Source organism: Haematobia irritans, chromosome 5, assembly GCF_050003625.1.
Source record: "Haematobia irritans isolate KBUSLIRL chromosome 5, ASM5000362v1, whole genome shotgun sequence".
Lineage (NCBI taxonomy): Eukaryota > Metazoa > Arthropoda > Insecta > Diptera > Muscidae > Haematobia > Haematobia irritans.
In genome coordinates, this window is record NC_134401.1 from 54,811,622 (window position 1) to 54,834,460 (window position 22,839).

Genomic DNA, 22,839 nt, shown 5'->3' on the forward strand with positions numbered 1-22,839 from the left:
TGTTTGGAACTTAGACTACCCAAACTTATATTGTTTAGACCAATATGCTTTCAAACATTTTATATATTGGAAGAGATCAAACATATAAATGTTTGGGCAATACCCAAAAATATATATGCTTGAAGCAAAATATGTTTGGGAGTATATGTAACAGAAGCGATTTTTTGTGAGTGTGCACCTACACCCAATGCAAATTTTTTCAAATGCAAACGTTTGTAAGAAATCAGATAAATTTTTCACTTTCTTCAAAGGTGAAGCCATATATCCTTTTTGTGTTATTTTAACTGATAAAACGATTTTCGAAAACTTAAATTAATATTTTCCAAGAAGTCAAGAATTTTACTTCCAAACCGCCAACTTACTTACCGTCAGAAGAAAAAACTGGCGTTGAAGATATTGAGTACTCTTTTACTAGTAACGAGTACTCAACAAATTAGTCAGTAACGAGTACTTGTAATCAAATACTCGTTACTTTCCCAACACTAAATCACATGGATCTGAATCAGGCGAATACGGCGGTTGTGGAACAATATTGGTTGGATTTTTGGCGAAAAACTCTATAAGAATTAATGCGGTATACGACACATAGAGGTTCCAAATCACATTTTTTTTTAAATAATTCCGCAAGATTTAAATTGTTAAAGATATCGACATAATGTTTTTTTTTTTGGTGTAAAAGCTGAGGTGTTTTCCCCTAAAGTCTATGGGCCTCTTGGCTGGCCTATCGGAATTGATAGTTGGTCTCCATGGATGTATGAAATTTTGTTTTAGCTGCCATATCCGCAATTATAAACCAATGCAATATTTTTTTTTTATCAAAGTGTGGACAGTATTATGGACGTAAAAAGGACCGTTTCTGGGTAAATATTTACTTATGGGGTGAGGTTTTTGGGCGTATAAGTACTGTTTTTGGCCGGGTTCCTTTTGTTTAATTTTCTTAACTGTATCTACGCATATTAGAAGAAAAAATTGTGTATCTATATGCTTTAGAATAAAGGGTGTAGTCTCCACAATTTGGAACATCTTTAAAAAAAGACAATATATGTCCCATCGATCCCACTTGGCGAAGAAATGTGATCATTCACCACACATTCTCAAACCTCCCGATCTATACACTTTTGCATGTGTTTGTATCACGCTCAAAAAACACTGAACCCACCAAGAAATATAAATAAATATTTTTCCACAAATTTAAGAACATTTATTTGACGTAATTAATTTTTTGCACTTGTTAAAAAATTTCGAAGTTTGAAGAAAAAAAATTGGAGTTCAATATTTTTCCGTTCATTTAATTAAAGTACATAAGAAATTATTAAAGTAAAGAAAATTTTCTCAAAACGTAATGATTCCATGATCTAAAATAGAATGAAATTGGCTTTAGTGCTAATTTAAAACATTCATTCTGCATCAACCGCTTCATTAATGCCGAAAAACGTTGACCTTTCATTTTTTACATACATAAAAATAAGTCATCGATGCCAAGTCAGGAGAGGATGATAGATATCTATCTTAGAACTAGCATCGATTCAAGTTTGTTCTCGAAACGACAGCATGCATACTCGAAGGGCAGGTCTACTGAGACCGCACTACATGAACTAGTCAGCTTTATTGAAAGCTCACTATCTGTCAAAGAATACACAATCGTGACGTTTCTAGACATCGAAGGGGCGTTCAATAATGTCCATCCGAGCTCGATATTAAATGGACTGACAACTCTGAATGTTGATCCATGTATACTCAGGCTGTTAGACGAACTGCTAATGAAGAGACGTATTTCAGCCACACTAGGACAAGCAAACATACAAAGGTATGTGAACAGAGGCACTCCCCAAGGAGGAGTTCTATCACCTCTTCTTTGGAATGTTGCTATAAATAGCCTTCTGGTTACTCTAGAAAAAGAAAGGATAAAAGTGGTGGCATACGCAGATGATGTGGCTCTGGCAGTCAGGGGAAAATTCCCATCCACAATCAGAGATATTATTCAGAGGGCCCTCCGGATGACTGAGAAATGGGCGAAAGACAATGGTCTTGGGGTAAATCCTGCAAAGACAGAATTAGTCATGTACTGCAAAGATCGCAAAACTCCCACGGTTAGGCCTATTTCCTTAGGGGGTATTGAAATTCCCTTTGGTGATTGTGCAAAATACCTTGGCGTTATTTTGGACAGGAAGCTGAACTTTAAGCTTAATATTGAAGAAAGGGCGAGAAAGGCAACTGTAGCTTTGTACTCGTGCAAAAAGGCAATAGGAAAAAAGTGGGGACTAAAACCAATAATTGTGCATTGGCTATACACGGCAGTGGTTAGACCTATAATGCTATATGGTGTTGTAGTCTGGTGGCCGGCACTTCAGAAACCGACTTGTTTAGATAAAGTTCAGCGTATGGCGTGTTTGTGTATTTGAGGCGCATTCAGCAAGACAGGAACAAATTCCCTTAATGTCATGCTGCATCTATTGTCTTTAGACATTTTGGCCAAACAGTCAGCTGCAACAACAGCTGTGCGGTTGCGCGAGCTATCGCTGTGTTCACAGTTCTGTCCTCAAAATAATGCCAGATGTGCCTAATGTAGTGGATTACACTTTGGCGAGTCCACTTTTCGACAAAAAGTTTGAGACTCTAATCCCCAACAGTGAGGCGTGGTGCACACAGACCCCGGGAATAAAGAATATATAGATTTCTTTACTGATGGCTCCAAATTGGATGGACAAGTGGGGTTCGGAGTATATTCTAATGATCTGGAACTTCGAATAGCGAAAAGATTACCTAATCACTGTAGTGTTTTTCAGGCTGAAATATTAGCAATAAGAGAGGTGGCGAATTGGCTGGGAAGTAATGTTCCAAAAAATGTGGGCATTAATATATACTCAGACAGTCAACCTGCAATAAAATCCTTGGATTCTGTGTTCCTCAACTCGAAAACGGCCATCGACTGCCGCAAATCTCTCAATGAGATGGCTGAGCAGTACAATATTCACCTAATATGGGTGCCTGGCCCATATTAGGTGAATATTGTATTGTATTGTATTGAATATTGCCCCTAGCTACCTGCAAGCTCATGCTGCGTGAGAAGGCTGTTATGATGGCAAATGTTCAATGGGAGAATTGCAAGGGTTGTAACGACACCAAGCAAATATGGCCCCATTTCAACTTAAACCGCACACTAGATATGCTAATGTTCTCGAGACGTCAGATATCACTCCTGATATCTGCTATAACGGGTCGCTGCCTGATAGGCGATTTTGCAAAAACTATTGGCGCGAAGTATAATGACTATTGTATGAGCTGTCATGACGCGGAGGAAAAAGAATCAATTAAACACCTCTTGTGTGAGTGTCCTGCATTTTGTGTAAAGCGCAAGCAATTTTTAGGAGCATATAGCTTCAGATTACTGGCGGATCTGGAAAACGTTAACTTAAGCAGTCTGCTGAAAAATAATCAAGAAGGTTCAGCGGTTAAAACTAGAAGTGCCCATATGTAATAGGTACTTTTAGTTAATGTGGTATCACAATGGACTGAATAGTCTAAGTGAGCCTGAATCTTAATCGGGCTGCCACTTTAACCTAACCTAACCTAAGTCAGGACTATAACGCGGATGAGCTCGCATGGTCGTGGTTAAAAGTGACCTTGTTTGACGGTTGGATTTCCTAATTTCTTGGAAGACAACAGGCGTTGTTTTTTGGCCGATCTTAACGAAATTAATCTTGTAGTGAACTATTGAATTCACCATATCACCGATTAACACTGGCATTGACGGAACTTAATCGCCAAAAATAGAAGTTGAAGTTCATAGATGCACTGTTATTGAGTTAATCCGCATCGAAAGCTGTAAAAATTAATCGCACGAAAATATTCACGATTTAAATCCATTTTTTGGACAAGATGAATCTTTTGTCAAAACGTTATGAGTAGGCATAACTTCAAAAATGTCAAGCTTTACGATAAATCTGTCAGTTGGCAGATTGCAACACTAGGGTTGCCCAATCCCGAAATTCATAGGCAACCCGCGTTTTATCATTAGGGTGAACCCCGCTGAAAATCTACAATCTATTTAATGAGACATTCATTATTTATACACGCTTAACTACCTTAAAGAAGTAAATAAACATATTCTATTTATTACCATAAATGGTAAATAAGCGGGGATGCATAAATAATTATTCTTACTATGCAAATATCCTTAGAAAACGAAATTATACAAAAAAAAAAAAACAAAATTTATTACAAATAATTCATATAATATAACAAGTAAGGAAAGTCTAAAGTCGGGCGGGGCCGACTATATTATACCCTGCACCACTTTGTAGATCTAAATTTTCGATACCATATCACATCCGTCAAATGTTTTGGTTGCTATATATAAAGGTTTGTCCCAAATACATACATTTAAATATCACTCGATTTGGACAGAATTTGATAGACTTTTACAAAATCTATAGACTCAAAATTTCGGCTAATGCACTAGGGTGGAACACAATTTTAGTAAACAAATATGGGAAACGTTTAAATCTGAAGCAATTTTAAGGAAACTTCACAAAAGTTTATTTATGATTTATCACTCGATATATATGTATTAGAAGTTTAGGAAAATTAGAGTCATTTTTACAACTTTTCGACTAAGCAGTGGCGATTTAACAAAGAAAATGTTGGTATTTTGATAATTTTTGTCGAAATCAGAAAAAAATATATATGGAAGCTATATCTAAATCTGAACCGATTTCAATTAAATTTGGCACACATGACTATATTACTAATTGTACTCCTAGTGCAAAATTTCAACCAAATTGGGCCAAAACTCTGGCTTCTGGGGCCATATAAGTCCATATCGGGCGAAAAATATATATGAAAGCTATATATAAATCTGAACCGATTTCAATCAAATTTGGCACACATGACTATACTACCAATTGTACTCCTTCTGCAAAATTTCAAGCTAATCGGGAAAACACTGGCTTCTGGGTCCATATAAGTGCATATCGGGCGAAAGATATATATGGGAGCTATATCGAAATCTGAATCGATTTCAATAAAATTTTGCACACTTGACTATACGACTAAGTGTTATGTTTGTACAAACTTGGCATGCATAGCTACAATGCTAAATCTACTCCCTGTGCATAATTTCAACCAAATTGGGCCAAAACTCTGGCTTTTAGGACCATATTAGTCCATATCGGGCGAAATATATATATATGGGAGCTATATCTAAATCTGAACCCATTTCAATCAAATTTTGCACACTTGACTATACGACTAAGTGTTATGTTTGTACAAAATTTCAAGCAAATCGGTATAAAACTCTGGCTGCTGGGTCCATATTAGTGCATATTGCGAAAGATATATATGGGAGCTATATCTAAATCTGAACCGATTTCTTCCAAAACCAATAGGGTTCTATTCTGACCCAAATTTGGAATATGTGCCAAATTTGAAGGCGATTGGACTTAAATTGCGACCTAGACTTTGATCACAAAAATGTGTTCAAAGACAGACGGACGGACGGAGATGGTTATATCGACTCAGGGACCCACCCTGAGCATTATTGCCAAAGACACCATGTGTCTATCTCGTCTCCTTCTGGGTGTTACAAACATTTGTACTAACTTTTAATACCATGTTCCACAGTGTGGCGCAGGGTATAAAAATGATAAAAAAATAGGAAAATTGGCAAGTTGCAAAAATCACAAAAAGATAAAAGTGGAATCGGAACACTTTTTTTATGCATTATCTTTTATATAAAATATTTTTAATAAAAATGTCGTATTAGAAATAAAACCTTTCAATATTTTTAAGTGGTTACTTTTTTTAACCAAAAAATACATCAATCACACTGAAAAAACAGTGAACCCACCAGGAAAGAAAATTTTAGTTAATTGTAGAAAAATTTGATTAATTGTAGAAAATTTTAACTAAACTGTATTATAAACGCAGATGTCGCGCTGATTTCGCAAAAACAAGTAAAAAATTTTCGACAAATTTAAGAAGATTTTTTAGACAAAATTATTATTTTTCATTTATTAAAGAAAATTTCGTAGTTTGAAGGAAAAAATTGGAGTTCAAAATTGCAAAAATGTCTTTAGTGCCATACGAAGTTCATGATGGACGCATTATTGGTAACATTTACAAATATTAAGGAATTCTGAACTATTTTGTGGGAGACACGAATTTAGTTCATCTTTATACTTCAATTGTGTATAATTTTTTCTTCTGCTTTAGTTAAGTTAACTTACGTACGCAAAAAATTGCTGATGGCATGGAAACTTTCTTAAAACGTAATAATTCCACACCCTCAAAAAAATCGCTTCTTTAACATATGTTCCAAACATATTTTGCAGGAAGCACATATATTATTGGATACTGCCGAAATATTAATATGTTTGTTTTATGTGAACATATTATATGTTTGGAAGCATTTTGAGCCCAAAAATAGTATATGCTTGGAAGAATTTTTCACAAAGACGATTGTGCCCATTCCCTAACGTACTCGTAATTTTCACTTCCACGAAATTTTTTAGTTCTTGTCACCTTTTTCTGTAAAACAAATAATGTTGAAGAAATTATTCACTTTTATAAATTTTTTAAATTTTACCTTTCGCCTGCACGGAGAATCGAACCGAGGACCATACAGTTTGTAAGCCAACACACTATCCACTGGGCTATGTAGCTGTTATAGTCACCAGTAAATAATTATCGTTATAAGTTACATTTATATAGCATAGTTTGCAGCGCCCACGAGCCTATGCAAACATAACAATATTTAACAGAAACATACATTTGTTTGCCACGTGGAGCAGTGGTTAGCATGTCTGCCTTGCATGCAAAGGGTCGTGGGTTCAATTCCTGCTCCGACCGAACACTTTTTTTTTTAATTTACACATTTATATTTATACTATATTAAATTTTTTTAATAAAACTTCGAAATGTGGGTTATTAAAGATTTATAGTCAGTAACAGTGCTTGATATAAACGAAATTGACTGATTTTTGGATAAAATATTATTTTTTATTCCAAAAATAACAATTTTGTAACAAAAAACTGTCTTTGTTTTTCTTTAATAATTCATTTTAAAGAAAAAAACTTTTTAAATTGTTTTAGCTGCAAAACTCGAACTTAATGCCCGCTTTTATATTTGAAGGTGTCCGTCAACTCCTCGTGGACTACTTATTAATAAAGAGGAACTAAACTTTGTTTTTATACATTTTACTGTGTAATTTTTCACTATTTCCCCCTTATTTTATTTTACTGTCCCAACTTTAAAAAGAGTATAGTGCCCTTTCGTTATTTTTATGAAGACCCTTGATTTCTTTTAACGAACCAAGAAAAAAATTGTGCCCATAATGCCAAAATGATAAACAAAACACATGTCCACACATACATAAAATGCTGCTCTCAAGGCGAAAACATATGCTGTTTGTTTTTCAAATGTATATTCTCTTGATTCCGAATGTCTATTCTATTTATTCAAATTAAATAATTTTTAGACTTAAGCATATCAAATGTTTGGCCTTATCATAAAACAGTTTTCCGAAACAACATACAAGCGGTTTCACAGAAATTGTTCTCTTTTGATTCTTTCGCTGTGTTATGTTGATATCTTTCGTCAACTCTCCCGGTTTCCATCTCTATTTCTTTCTCTATACTCTCTCTCTCTCTCTCTGTCGCTCTCTGAATGAAATATCACAACATATATATGTTTACTCGAAATTTGTAAATTTATATATGTTTACATTCACACATATTATTTTTATGAAACATTCATGCCCCAAACATAATAAATTCTAACATATTAACATATGTGTCCCAAACATTTAATGTTAGTTTAGGAACATTACATGTTTGCTCTTAAATATATTGTGATTAAAAATTGTGCCCGAAACACATTTTGTTTATATCGGAACATATGAAAAACATATTTTTCTAACAGTGCATGATAATTAAATCAGCTTTAGTGAAATATAGGGTTCACTTTTTTTTGAGTGCACGGACATAAATCAACGTTCACCATACCATAATTTATGCTAATGAATTAACTCTCAAATTTCCTTTAATATGGGGAGTAGAATATCAAAAGCGGGGAATTGATACACATTCATCTACACGGTCGAAAAATACTGTTTTTTTTTTTCTTTTATATAGGTGTAAAAATTATATGTTTCGAACTCAAATTTTTTAACACATTATTTTTAAGTGCAAGCAAATAATGTTCATAAACTAGCATAACATGTTATCGACATATATGTTAATATGTTAGAACATATTATGTTTGGGACATAAATTTTTTTTAATATAATATGTTTGGATGCAAACATATATTAATTTAGATATAGCCTATAAACATATGTTTTTAGAAAGAGAGACTAAGCTGCAAGTAAAAAAATGGAAGTAAGGTGTTTGTTTGAACAATACAAAGAATATTTTGTTTGGACCAATACTGAAAATATATATGCTTGAAGCAAAATATGTTTGGGAGTATATGTTACAGAAGCGATTTTTTGAGGGTGTAGTAGTGTATACATGGGTTATATATAAACTTTCATTTGTAGATATTTTCCTTAAAGACCCGCAGTACATAGAAAACAAATAGGAACATTCCCTATTCAGTACAATGACCATTCAAACAATGTTTCCAGTCTAATGTCCACATAGGTTTATTTGATTATCCTGACTGTCACAATTGTTATAAATTGATGTTTTGATATATCGAATGAAAAGTGAAAATAATTATATCCCCACATTCACACACACACACACACAAATCACTCATATGTCATAGAAGAAAATTGCCGACTATACAAATACGCATGACAACATTTCTAGTATTTGATCGATGTTTTTTCCCCACATCACGTGGTGGATAACATTTATGTCGTTACTTCGATAGCTTTCTTTAAATCACTCTATTTGATGTCTTTAAGGGTGGTGGTATTTAGCCTAGTTATATGATTAGCCTTGATAGAGCTTTAACTAAACTTAATTACTATATACAAATTGGTCATCAATTTAAGTGGTATTGGCTTTTTAACTAAAATAATAAATAATAATTCCTATTTTATTTCATAAAAATATCGAATAACGGATTTTATAAATAAAAAATGAAGAAAATTAGTTTACTATCAAATTAAATATTCAATGAAAGAAGAATTTTCTTCTCCGGGGAACATAATATAGACAAAGTTTTCTTTTTTTCTCTAAAGGCCGGTACCATGTTCGATTTCCGCTGCGGAATCTCATACAAAACCAAAAAATGGGCAAAACTAGCGAAATTTTTTCCATTTGTGGTACTTTGTTTTTTTTTTTTCGAGTTGAAAACTGACGTTTATAGCAAGGGGCCATTTGCAATGTTAATTAAGAAATAATTTATTTATTAAAACTATTTGTGTGGGTTTATAACGCAAACACGGATAATATTTTTGTTCCGAAAATATACAAAGGATCAAAGAAGTAGCAGATCAATTGCCTAAGGAAAAATAAAATGTCAAATTGAATAAATATAAATTAAATATTGGTTTGATATAGTGAAGCTTATTTTTTAGATTTATATTGTATTTTTCAATAACAAAATTATTTCCTAAAATAAATAAATGCAAATTCTTCTTCTTTTTTTAAATAAAGGGCTAGAAGTATTTGTGTGCGTTTGGGTGTAATAACTTAATTTAACATCGCTCCCTGTTAAATAGCGCTCCCTGCTACCTAAATAAACACCACTTTCTATGTGTGAAATAATGATTTCTATAAAAATTTTTCGCAAGAATGAAAATAGTACCGGCTTTAAAACAAAATATTTAGAAGTAAATTAAAAAGATTAGAGACAATCATTAAATCGCTTAAAGTCGGTTAAATTTGTTTCCAAAGATAATTCATGGATTCAATCCCCGTTTCGACCGGACACTAACAAGTTTGTCAATGGTGGACTATCCCCTCTCAATAATGCTGATGACATTTCTGAATGTTTCAAAGCTTCTCTAAGTGGTGTCCCCATAATGTAAAACCCTTTGGACTCAGCTATACTCGTAAAAAGGAGATCCCTTGTGATTGGGCTAAACATAAGAAATAAGTTCATCACCTGTGGTACCACTGGTACCACAAGGGACTGAATAGTCTAAGTGAACCTAAACTAACAGGCTGCAAATATGCCCAACCTAACCTAACAATGATTGTGTTAGAATTTACCGCGGATCAAAGGTGATCCTCAGTACAAGAAAAAATATTTTCCCTCGGAATGAAATTGTAGTCAAATTAAACTCCCCTTTCTTACAAAGTAATATCTTTAGGATAAACTTACCCGACTTTATGACAAACTCTTTAACGATTGTCCCTAATCCATTATATTGGCTTTTAAAGAACATTTGCAACGGACGGAAAATGTTGCTTTTCTAAAATTTAGGACAGGTTGGGTTGAAAAGTGGATCCAGATTTCCCCCTTGTCTCATGGCCAATTACATACATATAACTACTATTATTCGATATGTTGTGCTCTCTGGGGACTCTGAGTCCCTAACGAATTTCCTAATTTGTTTCCAACTTGGGCCAAGTCTCGAATCACCTCTTCACCGAGTCTCTTAGTAAAGGTAGTGAACTCATCATCTTCAAAACACGCCCTACATACACCATCCTCTGCTGCTGCTATTCCGCGCAGATATGCAGATATATCTACGGCCCTCCTAACTGTCGTCATACTTTCCTTGAAAAGATATCCAGACTTTTTCTTGTCTGGGCCTCCACGTAGTATTTTCATCATCCTTCCGATCGTTGCATTGGTCCACGCCGCTTTATATGTCTTTCGTGTCCATTCATCCCATTCATATGGGCTTTGAGTTCTCCAAGATCACTTTCCTATGTGTTCTAGCTTTTATCGCCAGTTCATTGGCCTTTTGGTTTCTTCTTATTCTGACATGTCCCAGCACCCATTTGATGCGGATCCCGCCGAATTCCAAGTATTCGTTTATCATTCTTTTGCATTCTAATACGGTTCGCGATCGAACCGTAATAGGTCTGGGACGGAGGGTACAGTCCCGTTCTCTTTCCATGTACACCCAGAGAAGGAATATGATCACCTCAAACATGTTTTAAGAACATGGTTTTCGCAACCATGTTATTTTCTCGGAAATCATGTATCTGATTTCGGCAAGCAGGTTATATTTGACGAGAAAATAACATTTTAGTGACAAACATGTTACATGGTCACCATACAAAAATAACATTTTGCTCTTGAAACATGTTTGAGGTGATCATATTCCTTCTCTGCGTGTATAAATATTAGTTCGTGTAAAATCTCTTCTTTCAGTGTAGTGATCGAGGAAAGATATCGGTGTCTGGGTATTCCATAAATACTCCCAAACCCATTCTCTCAACCTGTCTAAAATTTAGTTCCTGGAAAAAATCTTCCTTCAGTGTAGTGATTATACCAGTCCCATGCAAATATAAAATAATTCAGTAGTGGTTTATAAGTTCCATATGTTTAAGTAGACTCTGAAAGCCTTTGCTTTTCGCTGTAAAAAGATTTAAAAAAAATATATGGGATGTGGAAATCCGAAACAGCAGTCTTCCCAAGCTCATTCCACAACATTTTTATTCCATAACATAACACTATACAACAATCAGTAATGAATCAAAATTAAAATTGTTTGCAATAAATATGAAAAATTACGTTATTTCCATTTTTGTACTACCAGAATGCTGTATTTCTTATATAGTTTATAAGAACAGGAGGATCTGACGTTTGCAACTAAAGTGGATTTTGTGTGCCCATATATATGGTCTATAAATAGAATTGTATGCGTTGATGGCTATAGCGCTATTTATGTGTTGAAGACTACATATAAGAGCTACATGAGGCAGTGGTTAGTGTGTTTGCTTACAAACTGTATGTTCGGCGGTTCGATTCTCCAGCTCTCGACAAAAGGTAAAAAATTTATAAAATCGAATATTTGTTTCTACATTATTTGTAGTATAGTATAGACAAAAGAGCTTGGAACTAAGTATATCACATGGTAGTGAGAACTTAGCCAGAAAATTAAAAAAAAAAACAAGTATAAACGGCCAGGCCGAATCTTATGTACCCTCCACCATGGATTGCGTAGAAACTTCTACGAAAGACTGTTATACACAATCGAATTACTTGGGTTGTGGTATCTTAAATCGTTTTCTAAATTGTGAGTTAGTCCACACGTGGTATATATCAGACAAAAAGGTATGTAAGTCTACAAATAATTACGAATCGATATGGACTTTTGCACGGTACGTATGGAGCCAGAATTGAAATATGGGGGTCGCTTATATGGGGGCTATATACAATTATGAACTTGATATGGACCAATTTTTTTGTGATTCGGGATCGATTTATCTGAGGGCTATATATAACTATACACCGATACGGACCTAGTTAGGCATGGTTGTTAACGGCCATATACTAGCACAATGTACCAAATTTCAACTGACTCGGAGGAAATTTACTCCTCCAAGAGGCTCCAAAACCAAATCTCGGGATCGGTTTATATGGGGGCTATATATAATTATGGACTGATATGAACCAATTTCTGCATGGTTGTTGGATATCATATACTAACATCACGTACCAAATTTCAACCGAATCCGATGAATTTTGCTCTTCCAAGGGGCTCCGGAGGTCAAATCTGGGGATCGGTTTATATGAGGGCTATACATAATTATGGACCGATTTCGACCAATTTTGCATGGGTGTTTGAGGCCACGTACCAAATATCAACTGAATCAGATGAATTTTTCCAAGAGGCTCTGGAGGTCAAATCTGGCGATCGGTTTATATGGAGCTATATATAATTATGCACCGATATGGACCAATTTTTGCATGGTCATTAGAGACCATATACTAACACCTTGGTACATGGATAGGATGAAATTTGCTTCTCTTAGAGGCTCCGCAAGCCAAATCTGGGGATCGGTTTATATGGGGGCTATATATAATTACGGACCGATATGGACCAATTCTTGCATGGTTGTTAAAGACCATATACTAACACAATGTACCAAATTTCAGCCGGATCGGATGAAATTTTCTTCTCTTAGAGGCTCCGCAAGCCAAATCTGGGGAACGGTTTATATGGGGGCTATATATAATTATGGACCGATGTGAACCAATTTTTGCATGGTTGTTAGAGACCATATACCAACACTATGTACCAAATTTCAGCCGGATCGGATGAAATATGCTTCTGCTATATATAATTATAGACCGATGTAGACCAATTTTTGCATACTTGTTAGAGACCATATACTAACACCATGTACCAAATTTCAGCCGGATCGGATGAAATTTTCTTCTCTTAGAGGCTCCGCAAGCCAAATCTGGGGATCGGTTTATATGGGGGCTATTATAATTATTGACCGATGTGGACCAATTTTTGCATGGTTGTTAGATACCATATACCAACACTATGTACCAAATTTCAGCCGGATCGGATGAAATATGCTTCTGCTATATATAATTATAGACCGATGTAGACCAATTTTTGCATACTTGTTAGAGACCATATACTAACACCATGTACCAAATTTCAGCCGGATCGGATGAAATTTTCTTCTCTTAGAGGCTCCGCAAGCCAAATCTGGGGATCGGTTTATATGGGGGCTATATATAATTGTTGACCGATGTGGACCAATTTTTGCATGGTTGTTAGAGACCATATACCAACATCATGTACCAAATTTCAGCCGGATCGGATGAAATTTTCTTCTCTTTGAGGCTCCGCAAGCCAAATCTGGGGAACGGTTTATATGGGGGCTATATATAATTATGGACCGATGTGAACCAATTTTTGCATGGTTGTTAGAGACCATATACCAACACTATGTACCAAATTTCAGCCGGATCGGATGAAATATGCTTCTGCTATATATAATTATAGACCGATGTAGACCAATTTTTGCATACTTGTTAGAGACCATATACTAACACCATGTACCAAATTTCAGCCGGACCGGATGAAATTTTCTTCTCTTAGAGGCTCCGCAAGCCAAATCTGGGGATCTGTTTATATGGGGGCTATATATAATTGTTGACCGATGTGGACCAATTTTTGCATGGTTGTTAGAGACCATATACCAACATCATGTACCAAATTTCAGCCGGATCGGATGAAATTTTCTTCTCTTTGAGGCTCCGCAAGCCAAATCTGGGGAACGGTTTATATGGGGGCTATATATAATTATGGACCGATGTGAACCAATTTTTGCATGGTTGTTAGAGACCATATACCAACACTATGTACCAAATTTCAGCCGGATCGGATGAAATATGCTTCTGTTAGAGGCTCCACAAGCCAAATCTGAGGGTCCTTTATATGGGGGCTATACGTAAAAGTGGACCGATATGGCCCATTTTCAATACCATCCGACCTACATCGATAACAACTACTTGTGCCAAGTTTCAAGTCGATAGCTTGTTTCGTTCGGAAGTTAGCGTGATTTCAACAGACGGACGGACGGACGGACATGCTTAGATCGACTCAGAATTTCACCACGACCCAGAATATATATACTTTATGGGGTCTTAGGGCAATATTTCGATGTGTTACAAACGGAATGACAAAGTTAATATACCCCCATCCTATGATGGAGGGTATAAAAAAAAAATAATTGTTTGTCTTACAACAAATTTTAAATTCCTTATTAGTTAACGTTGAGAATACCAAATTAATAGTAGTCTTCTTAACTTTATAAACAATGATACATATTCAACTAATTATCAAGAAGCCTTTCAATTACAAATATATTTACAATAAAATAGAGATTTTGTTCATTTCATTGTAGTGTGAGTAAGAATGATGGCATTTTGGGGAGTTTTAATGTTTAAGCAAATTAATGTTTAAATTATAAATTATATATAATCGCGTGTTTTTCCGTCATAACTTTGGTTGTAGTTGTATCTTTTTTTTATTGATTTTGTTTGCTATAGTTGCATGTCTATTGTTGGTGGTAAAAGTATTCACGTGTTGATTTTGCAACATGGTTTCAGATGATTATATATGAGTTTTAAGTAAATTACGCTTGTATGCACGTTTATGCCATATACACGCGAAAGAGAATATAGATAAAGTTCTTAATAGAAATATCATGGATTTGATAAGACGCCCTATTTTTTATGAAATAAGAGATAATTTTGAAGTCTTTTCAAATATTGTATACAATAAATAAACGGAATTTTACAGTGACAAAATGTTGTGCTTTCGGATCGGATGAAATCTGTTATTCCAAGAGGCTGCGGAAGCCAAATCTACGGGTTTGGTTTATATGCGGGCTATATAATTATATGGGGGCTATATATTTTATATAGACCAATTTTTGCAGTTTAAGAGTTCAATTACAATTTATAACTTATCAATTTAAACATTTCCAATTATGAGTAGTTTTGTAGTTAAATACACTAATTTATAAATATAGCCCTATTTTCACAAAATTTTCCATATTATCCTTATTAAATTAAGCACAAAGGAATCCTCTGTGGTATCGCGTAATCCTTGTCAGACAATTATACAAATAATTGATTATGTGAATGGATTCCAATGTTATTAGTCTTCCCTCAGTTGAATGGCGTTTCAGGCTTTTGGCATTCGAGGTTTCATACACATTCTTATAATTTCTTAATAACCCAACATTTTCAGGGAAAATATGCCTTTAAATTGAAAATGTTTACTTTCGCTTTTAATTGAATGACTTGAGGTATTTACATAGTGGAAAAAGTCTATTAATGTATCCCTTAGAGTGAAACCGTGTTTATTTTATTTTGGTCAACTATATAAAGAAAATTTCAAAGTGCTATACCAAAAAGAAAATTCCAAAATAAAACCTTTTAAAGGACTTTCTGCTGTTTTTAACTTGTAATGAAGTCAATATTTTAGCATTTAAAGAAAAATTTCATGATTGTGGATAAATGAGAGGATGTTTATCTCATACCTTCCTCTTTAGGTAGGGAGCCATCGTTATGCAATGATTATCATGCCCGCTTTGCATACACAAGGTCGTGGGTTCGATTCCTGCTTCGACCGAACACCAAAAAGTTTTTCAGCGGTGGATTATCCCACCTCAGTAATGCTGGTGACATTTCTGAGGGTTTTAAACCTTCTCCAAGTGCTTTCCCTGCAATGTGGAACGCTGTTCAGCTATAAAAAGGAGGTCCCTTGTCATTGAGCTTAACATGGAATCGGGCAGCACTCAGTGATAAGAGAGAAATTCACCAATGTGGTATCACAATGGACTGAATAGTCTAAGTGAGCCTGACACATCGGGCTGCCACACCCTCACAAAAAATCGCTTCTGTAACATACACTCCCAAACATATTTTGCTTCAAGCATATACATTTTTGGGTATTGCCCAAACATTTATATGTTTGATCTCTACCAATATATAATATGTTTGAAAGCATATTGGTCCAAACAATATATGTTTGGGTAGTCTAAGTTTCAAACATTTTGTATTTTTGCATCCAAATTCAATAATGTTGTCTTCCAAAAAACAATATGTTATTATGTGACCATATAATATGTTTGGAAGCATTTTGCACCCAAAAATATTATATGCTTAAAAAAAATTCTCCCAAACAATATTGTGCTCAAAATTTTATTTATTTATTTATATATTTACAATCACAATGAATTATGAAAATAAACAGGTAATATAGGTGCTAACAACATAGGTTTTCGACCTGAATGCTCAAAATTTTGTTTCTGCCCAATTGTATATTCCCCGACATCTTTCTCACTTCCACGAGATTTTTTAGTTCTTAGCACCTTTTTCTGTAATACAAACATTGTAGAAGAAATTATTCAATTTTATGATTTATTTTTATTTTAATTTTACCTTTTGCCGGACGGGGATTCGAACAGCGGACCACACAGTTTGTAAGGATCAAAGAAGTATCTGTTCAATTGCCCAAGGAAAAATAAAATGTTAATTTTGTAATAACAAGCAACAACCAACTTAATTCAATATCGCTCCCTGTTAAATAGCGCTCCAAGCTACTAAACACATATATGTTTATAGGCTATTTCTAAATTAATATATGTTTGCATCCAAGCATATTATATTTACAAACATTTTATGTCCCAAACATAATATGTTCTAACATATTAACATATATGTCCCAAACATGTTATGCTAGTTTATGAACATTATATGCTTGCACTCAAAAATATTGTGTTTAAAAATTTGCGTTCCAAACATATAATGTTTATAGCCAAACATATGAAAAACAGTCTTTTTCAACCGTGCACCTAACCTAACCTAACCTAGGTAGGTCGCTAGTAAAAATGCATTACTGACATGACCCCGTTTATACTTTTCATGAAATTTTCTAACATAAATACCTAGTAGAGGTGTGCATGTGAGTAATAGTTTACTCACGCACACTCACGGCTGACAAACCATACTCACGCACGATATTTTTTTGGTGGGACTCACGCTCATGTACACTAACGAAAAGAAAATTTGTACTCACGCACACCCTTAAAATATGTATAATTGATGGTCAAGGTTTCTTTAAAGTACAAATCGAAGGACAAAATGAAAAGAAAAGAAACAATTACCACAAGTCCTCATCCCATAAAGAGGCAGAGTTGACTGACCATACAAAAAGAAAGAAACAATGAATTTTTCATCGGAAAATATTGTTCTGAATTATTCATTGGTTTAACCAAAAATAGAATCCCATACAAAATCCAAAGACATTCACAAAGGCATGTAGTAATATGAAAGGACGCGATGTTATTACACCCTACACGTACACTGACAAAAAAATGCGCGATGTTATAGAAACCTAAATTTTAGGATGCGCAATTTACAAAATATTAAGGGCAAATTTCTTTAAAATAATGAAATTTTAATTAAAATAATATTATAATATTGGCTTCAATTTTTTTTTTTAAGTTAGGAGACAAATTGTGGAAGTTTGTGTCCATCCGTTGAAGTCGTATGTTTTTGAACTAAGGAAAATTTTCGCTAAACTAACGAAAAACATTTTTGATTTAAAGAAAGCGTCCTTAAATTACTGAACTATTAAATCTTTAGATTTAAGATAAAAACGCTTCAACTAACATTTCATATTTTTGAAATAGAATTTCATATTTTTAAGGGCAAACTGTTAAAATGTCTTTTGCTCTATATGAAGTTTAAGACTGGCAAAATTTACTGGTTTTAGAAACTTATGTACGCAGTTTAAGTAAAATTTACTTATTTGAGAAACATATGAATTATTTTGTGTGAATTTCGAATTTAGTAAAATGTTCATGTCATTAATGTAAGCAAGTAATCCAATTACAATAAAGAAAATTTTTCACATTAAGGTGAGTACTAAGTTCGAGTTTAGCCGCTAAAGTGAAAACTAAATCACTAAAAAAAAGGCATAAAATTATGCATATTTGTTGCAAATTTTAATATAACTTGATGGGGAATAGTCCAAAGCAAATTTTCACAATGTTTGTATTCCTTAAAATGTTTCATTAAAAAATAACGATTTTAGCGGCTAAACTCGAACTTAATACCAACCTTTAGGCAAAATTCAGGTTAGGTTAGATTAAATTAGCAGCCCGATTTATTTCAGGCTCACATAGACTATTCATCCATTGCGATGCCACATCAACTACAAATACATATAAGAACTTCTAGTGTTTACCCGATTATTTCCTTCTGTTGAACCAAAATTTAACTAAAATCAACGAATATTCATAAACTAAAATTAAATCGGCTATAGAAATATTTGTTGACTTTTTTTCTGAGGTTACGCTGAAAACAATATCCTCCTAATATTAAGACATGCAATTTACACATTAATTAAAATAAAGGCCATAATCTTTGCTTTAAAAATAATTTTCTTTCTAGGACACGAATCTTAGAAATTCGCGTCCCTCTGATAAAGTCGTAAGTCTTTGAAGTAATGCAATTTTTGCTTAAAGTAAAGAAAAACATATTTGATTTAAAGAAATAATCTTTAAATTAACTGACAGGGATGAAAAATAATTTTTTAAATTGTACCAACAAGAATAAAAAAGTGTACTTTTTTGATTGAAATTGTACCAAATTAAATGGATTGGAATATAGTGTACGAAAATAAAAATATTAATCAGCTTGTAAAAGGAAAGGAAACTGGCAGAAAATTACGGCCAATATATTTGAGCATTTCAGTTGGAGAACTTCACAATTAAGATACCGCGCTCATGAGAGAAATTGCCGCTGGGACTTCTAGAGCATTTAGAAGATGAACTGAATATTTCAAATTGTACCAAATAGGTCATTGTAGCACAATTGTACTTTTGGGAAATGTAATGTATCAAATGTACCATTGTACCAACTTTTACATCCCTGTCAACTGAGATATTGTATCTTTAGATAAAAGATAAAATAGCTTCAAACATAGAATTATTTTGTGAACATTTTGCATCTTTTAAAGTTTTTTTCTAAATTAAGAAAACATTTTTTACATTTTCACATCACATTTGGATATTTTAAACCGACATTTAATTGTGTATGAATAGCTTCATTAATATATCTCAAAAAAAGGAAAAATCGTTAAATATGCAACCTACACCGAAAAACAGTAAACTGTTTTATTGGAAGAATAAACTAACTCGTACGAAAATTGAACTAAATTGTACTACACATTTTGAGATTTCCACAAAGCGTTGTTAAAACCAGGAACATGTAATGGCCTGTTGTACTTTTTAACTGCAGTTCACGAAATTACACATTCTCGTAGAAGAAAAAATTAACTAAAAGTAAAGAAGAAAACCATTGTCGCCAAAGCATGACCATTTTATCCATACAGTAGTTCATTCTTACTATTTTTGGAAATCGTACGAAAATCTTCTTTTGCTTTAGTTCATATTGAACTTATGTGCACGGTCATTGAAATTTATACCCACGTTTAGTTCATAAAATTTTTGAGACATATTTAAAAAAAAAACTAAAATTTCAATAGGCTGTGGAAAATTTCGCAAAAAATAATAAAATTTAACTACAAACAAATAATTTTCTTACAATAGAATAAGTTAAATTTAGATTAACTAAGGAAAATTTTTTCTGTGTAATATTAATTTTATGGAACCTATATTTAAAGGCAAAAATGTTTTTATTTTAAAGAAACCGCATCTTTGGCTCGGAATCAATAACAAAATCCCTAAGGCAAGGTCAAACCCTTTGAATCCAAGTAAACCTTTTTAGAGTGTACTAAATTCTCAATACTACATAAATTGTTTTTTTATACCCTCCACCAAAGGATGGGGGGTATATTAACTTTGTCATTCCGTTTGTAACACATCGAAATATTGCTCTAAGACCCCATAAAGTATATATATTCTGGGTCGTGGTGAAATTCTGAGTCGATCTGAGCATGTCCGTCCGTCCGTCCGTCTGTTGAAATCACGCTAACTTCCGAACGAAACAAGCTATCGACTTGAAACTTGGCACAAGTAGTTGTTATTGATGTAGGTCGGATGGTATTGCAAATGGGCCATATCGGTGCACTTTTACGTATAGCCCCCATATAAACGGACCCCCAAATTTGGCTTGCGAATCCTCTAAGAGAAGCAAATTTCATCCGATCTGGTTGAAATTTGGTACGTGGTGGTAGTATATGATATTTAACAACTATGCCAAAAGTGGTCCATATAGCCCCCATATAAACCGATCCCGAGATTTGGTTTTGGAGTCTCTTGGAGGAGCAAATTTCATACGAGTCAGTTGAAATGAGGTACATTGTGCTAGTATATGGCAGTTAACAACCATGCCTAACTAGGTCCATATCGGTCTATAGTTATATATAGCCATCAGATAAATCGATCCCCAATCACACAAAAATTGGTCCATATCAAGTTCATAATTGTATATAGCCCCCCATATAAGCGACCCCCATATTTCAATTCTGGCTCTCTACGTATTGTCTAATACATACCACGTATAGACTAACTCACAATTTAGAAAACGATGTTAAGAAGTTTTAAGATACCACAACCCAAGTAATTCGATTGTCCATGACAGTCTTTCGTAGAAGTTTCTACGCAATCCATGGTGGAGGGTACATAAGATTCGGCCTGGCCGAACTTACGGCCGTATACACTTGTTTTATTATATTTTCTTCAATGTTAAAAACAAAAAAGGACTTCCTCCGTCAAGTAAGCAAAATTGTTTTGGTATAGTTTCATTAATTACTCTGCGTGTTTGATAAGGAACTCTTGAACTCGTCTTAACTCAAGACTAAATGGGTATATGTACATGAATGACGGAACTTACTCATTTTCACGCGAACGTAGAAAAACCGGTGTATTCCTAGAACCAGAACTTCCACCATTGGATTTTAGAGGACTAACTCGCCTCATGCCATTAATAAGGCTACGGGAACGAGGTAACATGGCAGCATGAGGCTGATGATTATCCCTACCAGTGGGAGTAACTGATTTACCACCTGTGGAACGACGAGTTTTTGTATTGGTGACTCTTCCTCGACTGCCATTGGAACCTCTATAACTACCGCTACTACTGCCACCACTGCTATTATTCAATTGCGGTACACTGGAGGCCCGTGTGACCATTGTAATGGAGTATTTTTATCCCTCAAATATTCGTTTTGTTTTTCACTTTCACTCATTCATAAACGGATCAAAATTAAGTAATTCCCACATCGATTGAATTTCACTCTATATCAATTTGCAGAAATTTAACTCCAAGTGTTGGATGACGATGATGTATATTTTTCAATATTTTATAAAAATTACACCTGTTCGTGGATATTGATTGACGCATTCTACCACTTTGGGAACAATTACGTGACGTAAATTTTTTTTAGCATTTAATATTCATCATTTTCTAGTCAAGACACCGAACGTTAAACCATCGGAAGGCTTCTATTAGTTAGCTATCGCTGTTATATCATTAGGAATTGTTAATTGCGTTTTGGGTTAACCACTTTGAAAATCGTTTAGCCGTTGGTGTTGGTCGTTTTCAAAATTTCCGTTTCCGCTAACGTTCTATTCTCGACGAAATTTCAACTCTCACTAAATTTTCCCGCCTCAAATGGTCAACTACGTTGTGCTAGTTCTTGTAATGGGATTTTCACTCATGAGATTTATGGTAATTTCCCTGAGTAGATATTCTCCTGAACACCTAGTATATAATGGGGGTTGACCACTACTGACCAATCATTCAGCCTTTCATTAATGTCCATTACCAACACTCATCCACAATGTCTCTTACTTCATATCCTATGGTCCTTAGCTTAGCTTTGCTCGCAGGCAATGCCAAAAGAAACAAAAAGAGTGGAACAATTTACCTGAGCTATTGCACGATTTCATTGAGAATTTAGCTGTGCTCTCTTTTATTTCAAATTTGAATGTTTCAATACGACCACATTAATAACCTTGTCCCATGACATGCCTCTGCATGTTCAACATTATTCATCATTACTAACTGTTAGTAATAATGGTCAGTTAAAAGTTTGACGAGGTAAGAAATGTAATGTAGACTTTTTGATTCCAGAAGAAACATTGCACCTACACTGGAACAAGGTTAGGTTAGGTGGCAGCCCGATGTATCGGGCTCACTTAGACTATTCAATCCATTGTGATACCACATTGGTGAACTTCTCTCTTATCACTGAGTGCTGCCCGATTCCATGTTAAGCTCAATGACAAGGGACCTCCTTTTTATAGCCGAGTCCGAATGGCGTTCTACATTGCAGTGAAACCACTTAGAGAAGTTTTGAAACCCTCAGAAATGTCACCAGCATTACTGAGGTGAGATAATCCACCGCTGAAAAACTTTTTGGTGTTCGGTCGAAGCAGGAATCGAACCCACGACCTTGTGTATGCAAGGCGGGCATG

At 34.4% G+C, this 22,839-nt stretch overlaps 1 protein-coding gene across 3 annotated transcripts in view; it reads right to left on the reverse strand.

The window, feature by feature from the left end:
- Klp54D (Kinesin-like protein at 54D) overlaps positions 1–21,997 on the reverse strand; it is a 72,914-nt gene extending 50,917 nt beyond the window's left edge. For all 3 annotated transcript variants that reach the window (XM_075312759.1, XM_075312758.1, XM_075312760.1), the window contains exon 1: positions 21,254–21,997. In XM_075312759.1, the coding sequence (XP_075168874.1) occupies positions 21,254–21,552 (299 nt within the window). In that variant the 5' untranslated portion in view covers positions 21,553–21,997. The remainder of the gene's footprint in view (positions 1–21,253) is intronic.
- Positions 21,998–22,839: the final 842 nt, after the last annotated feature.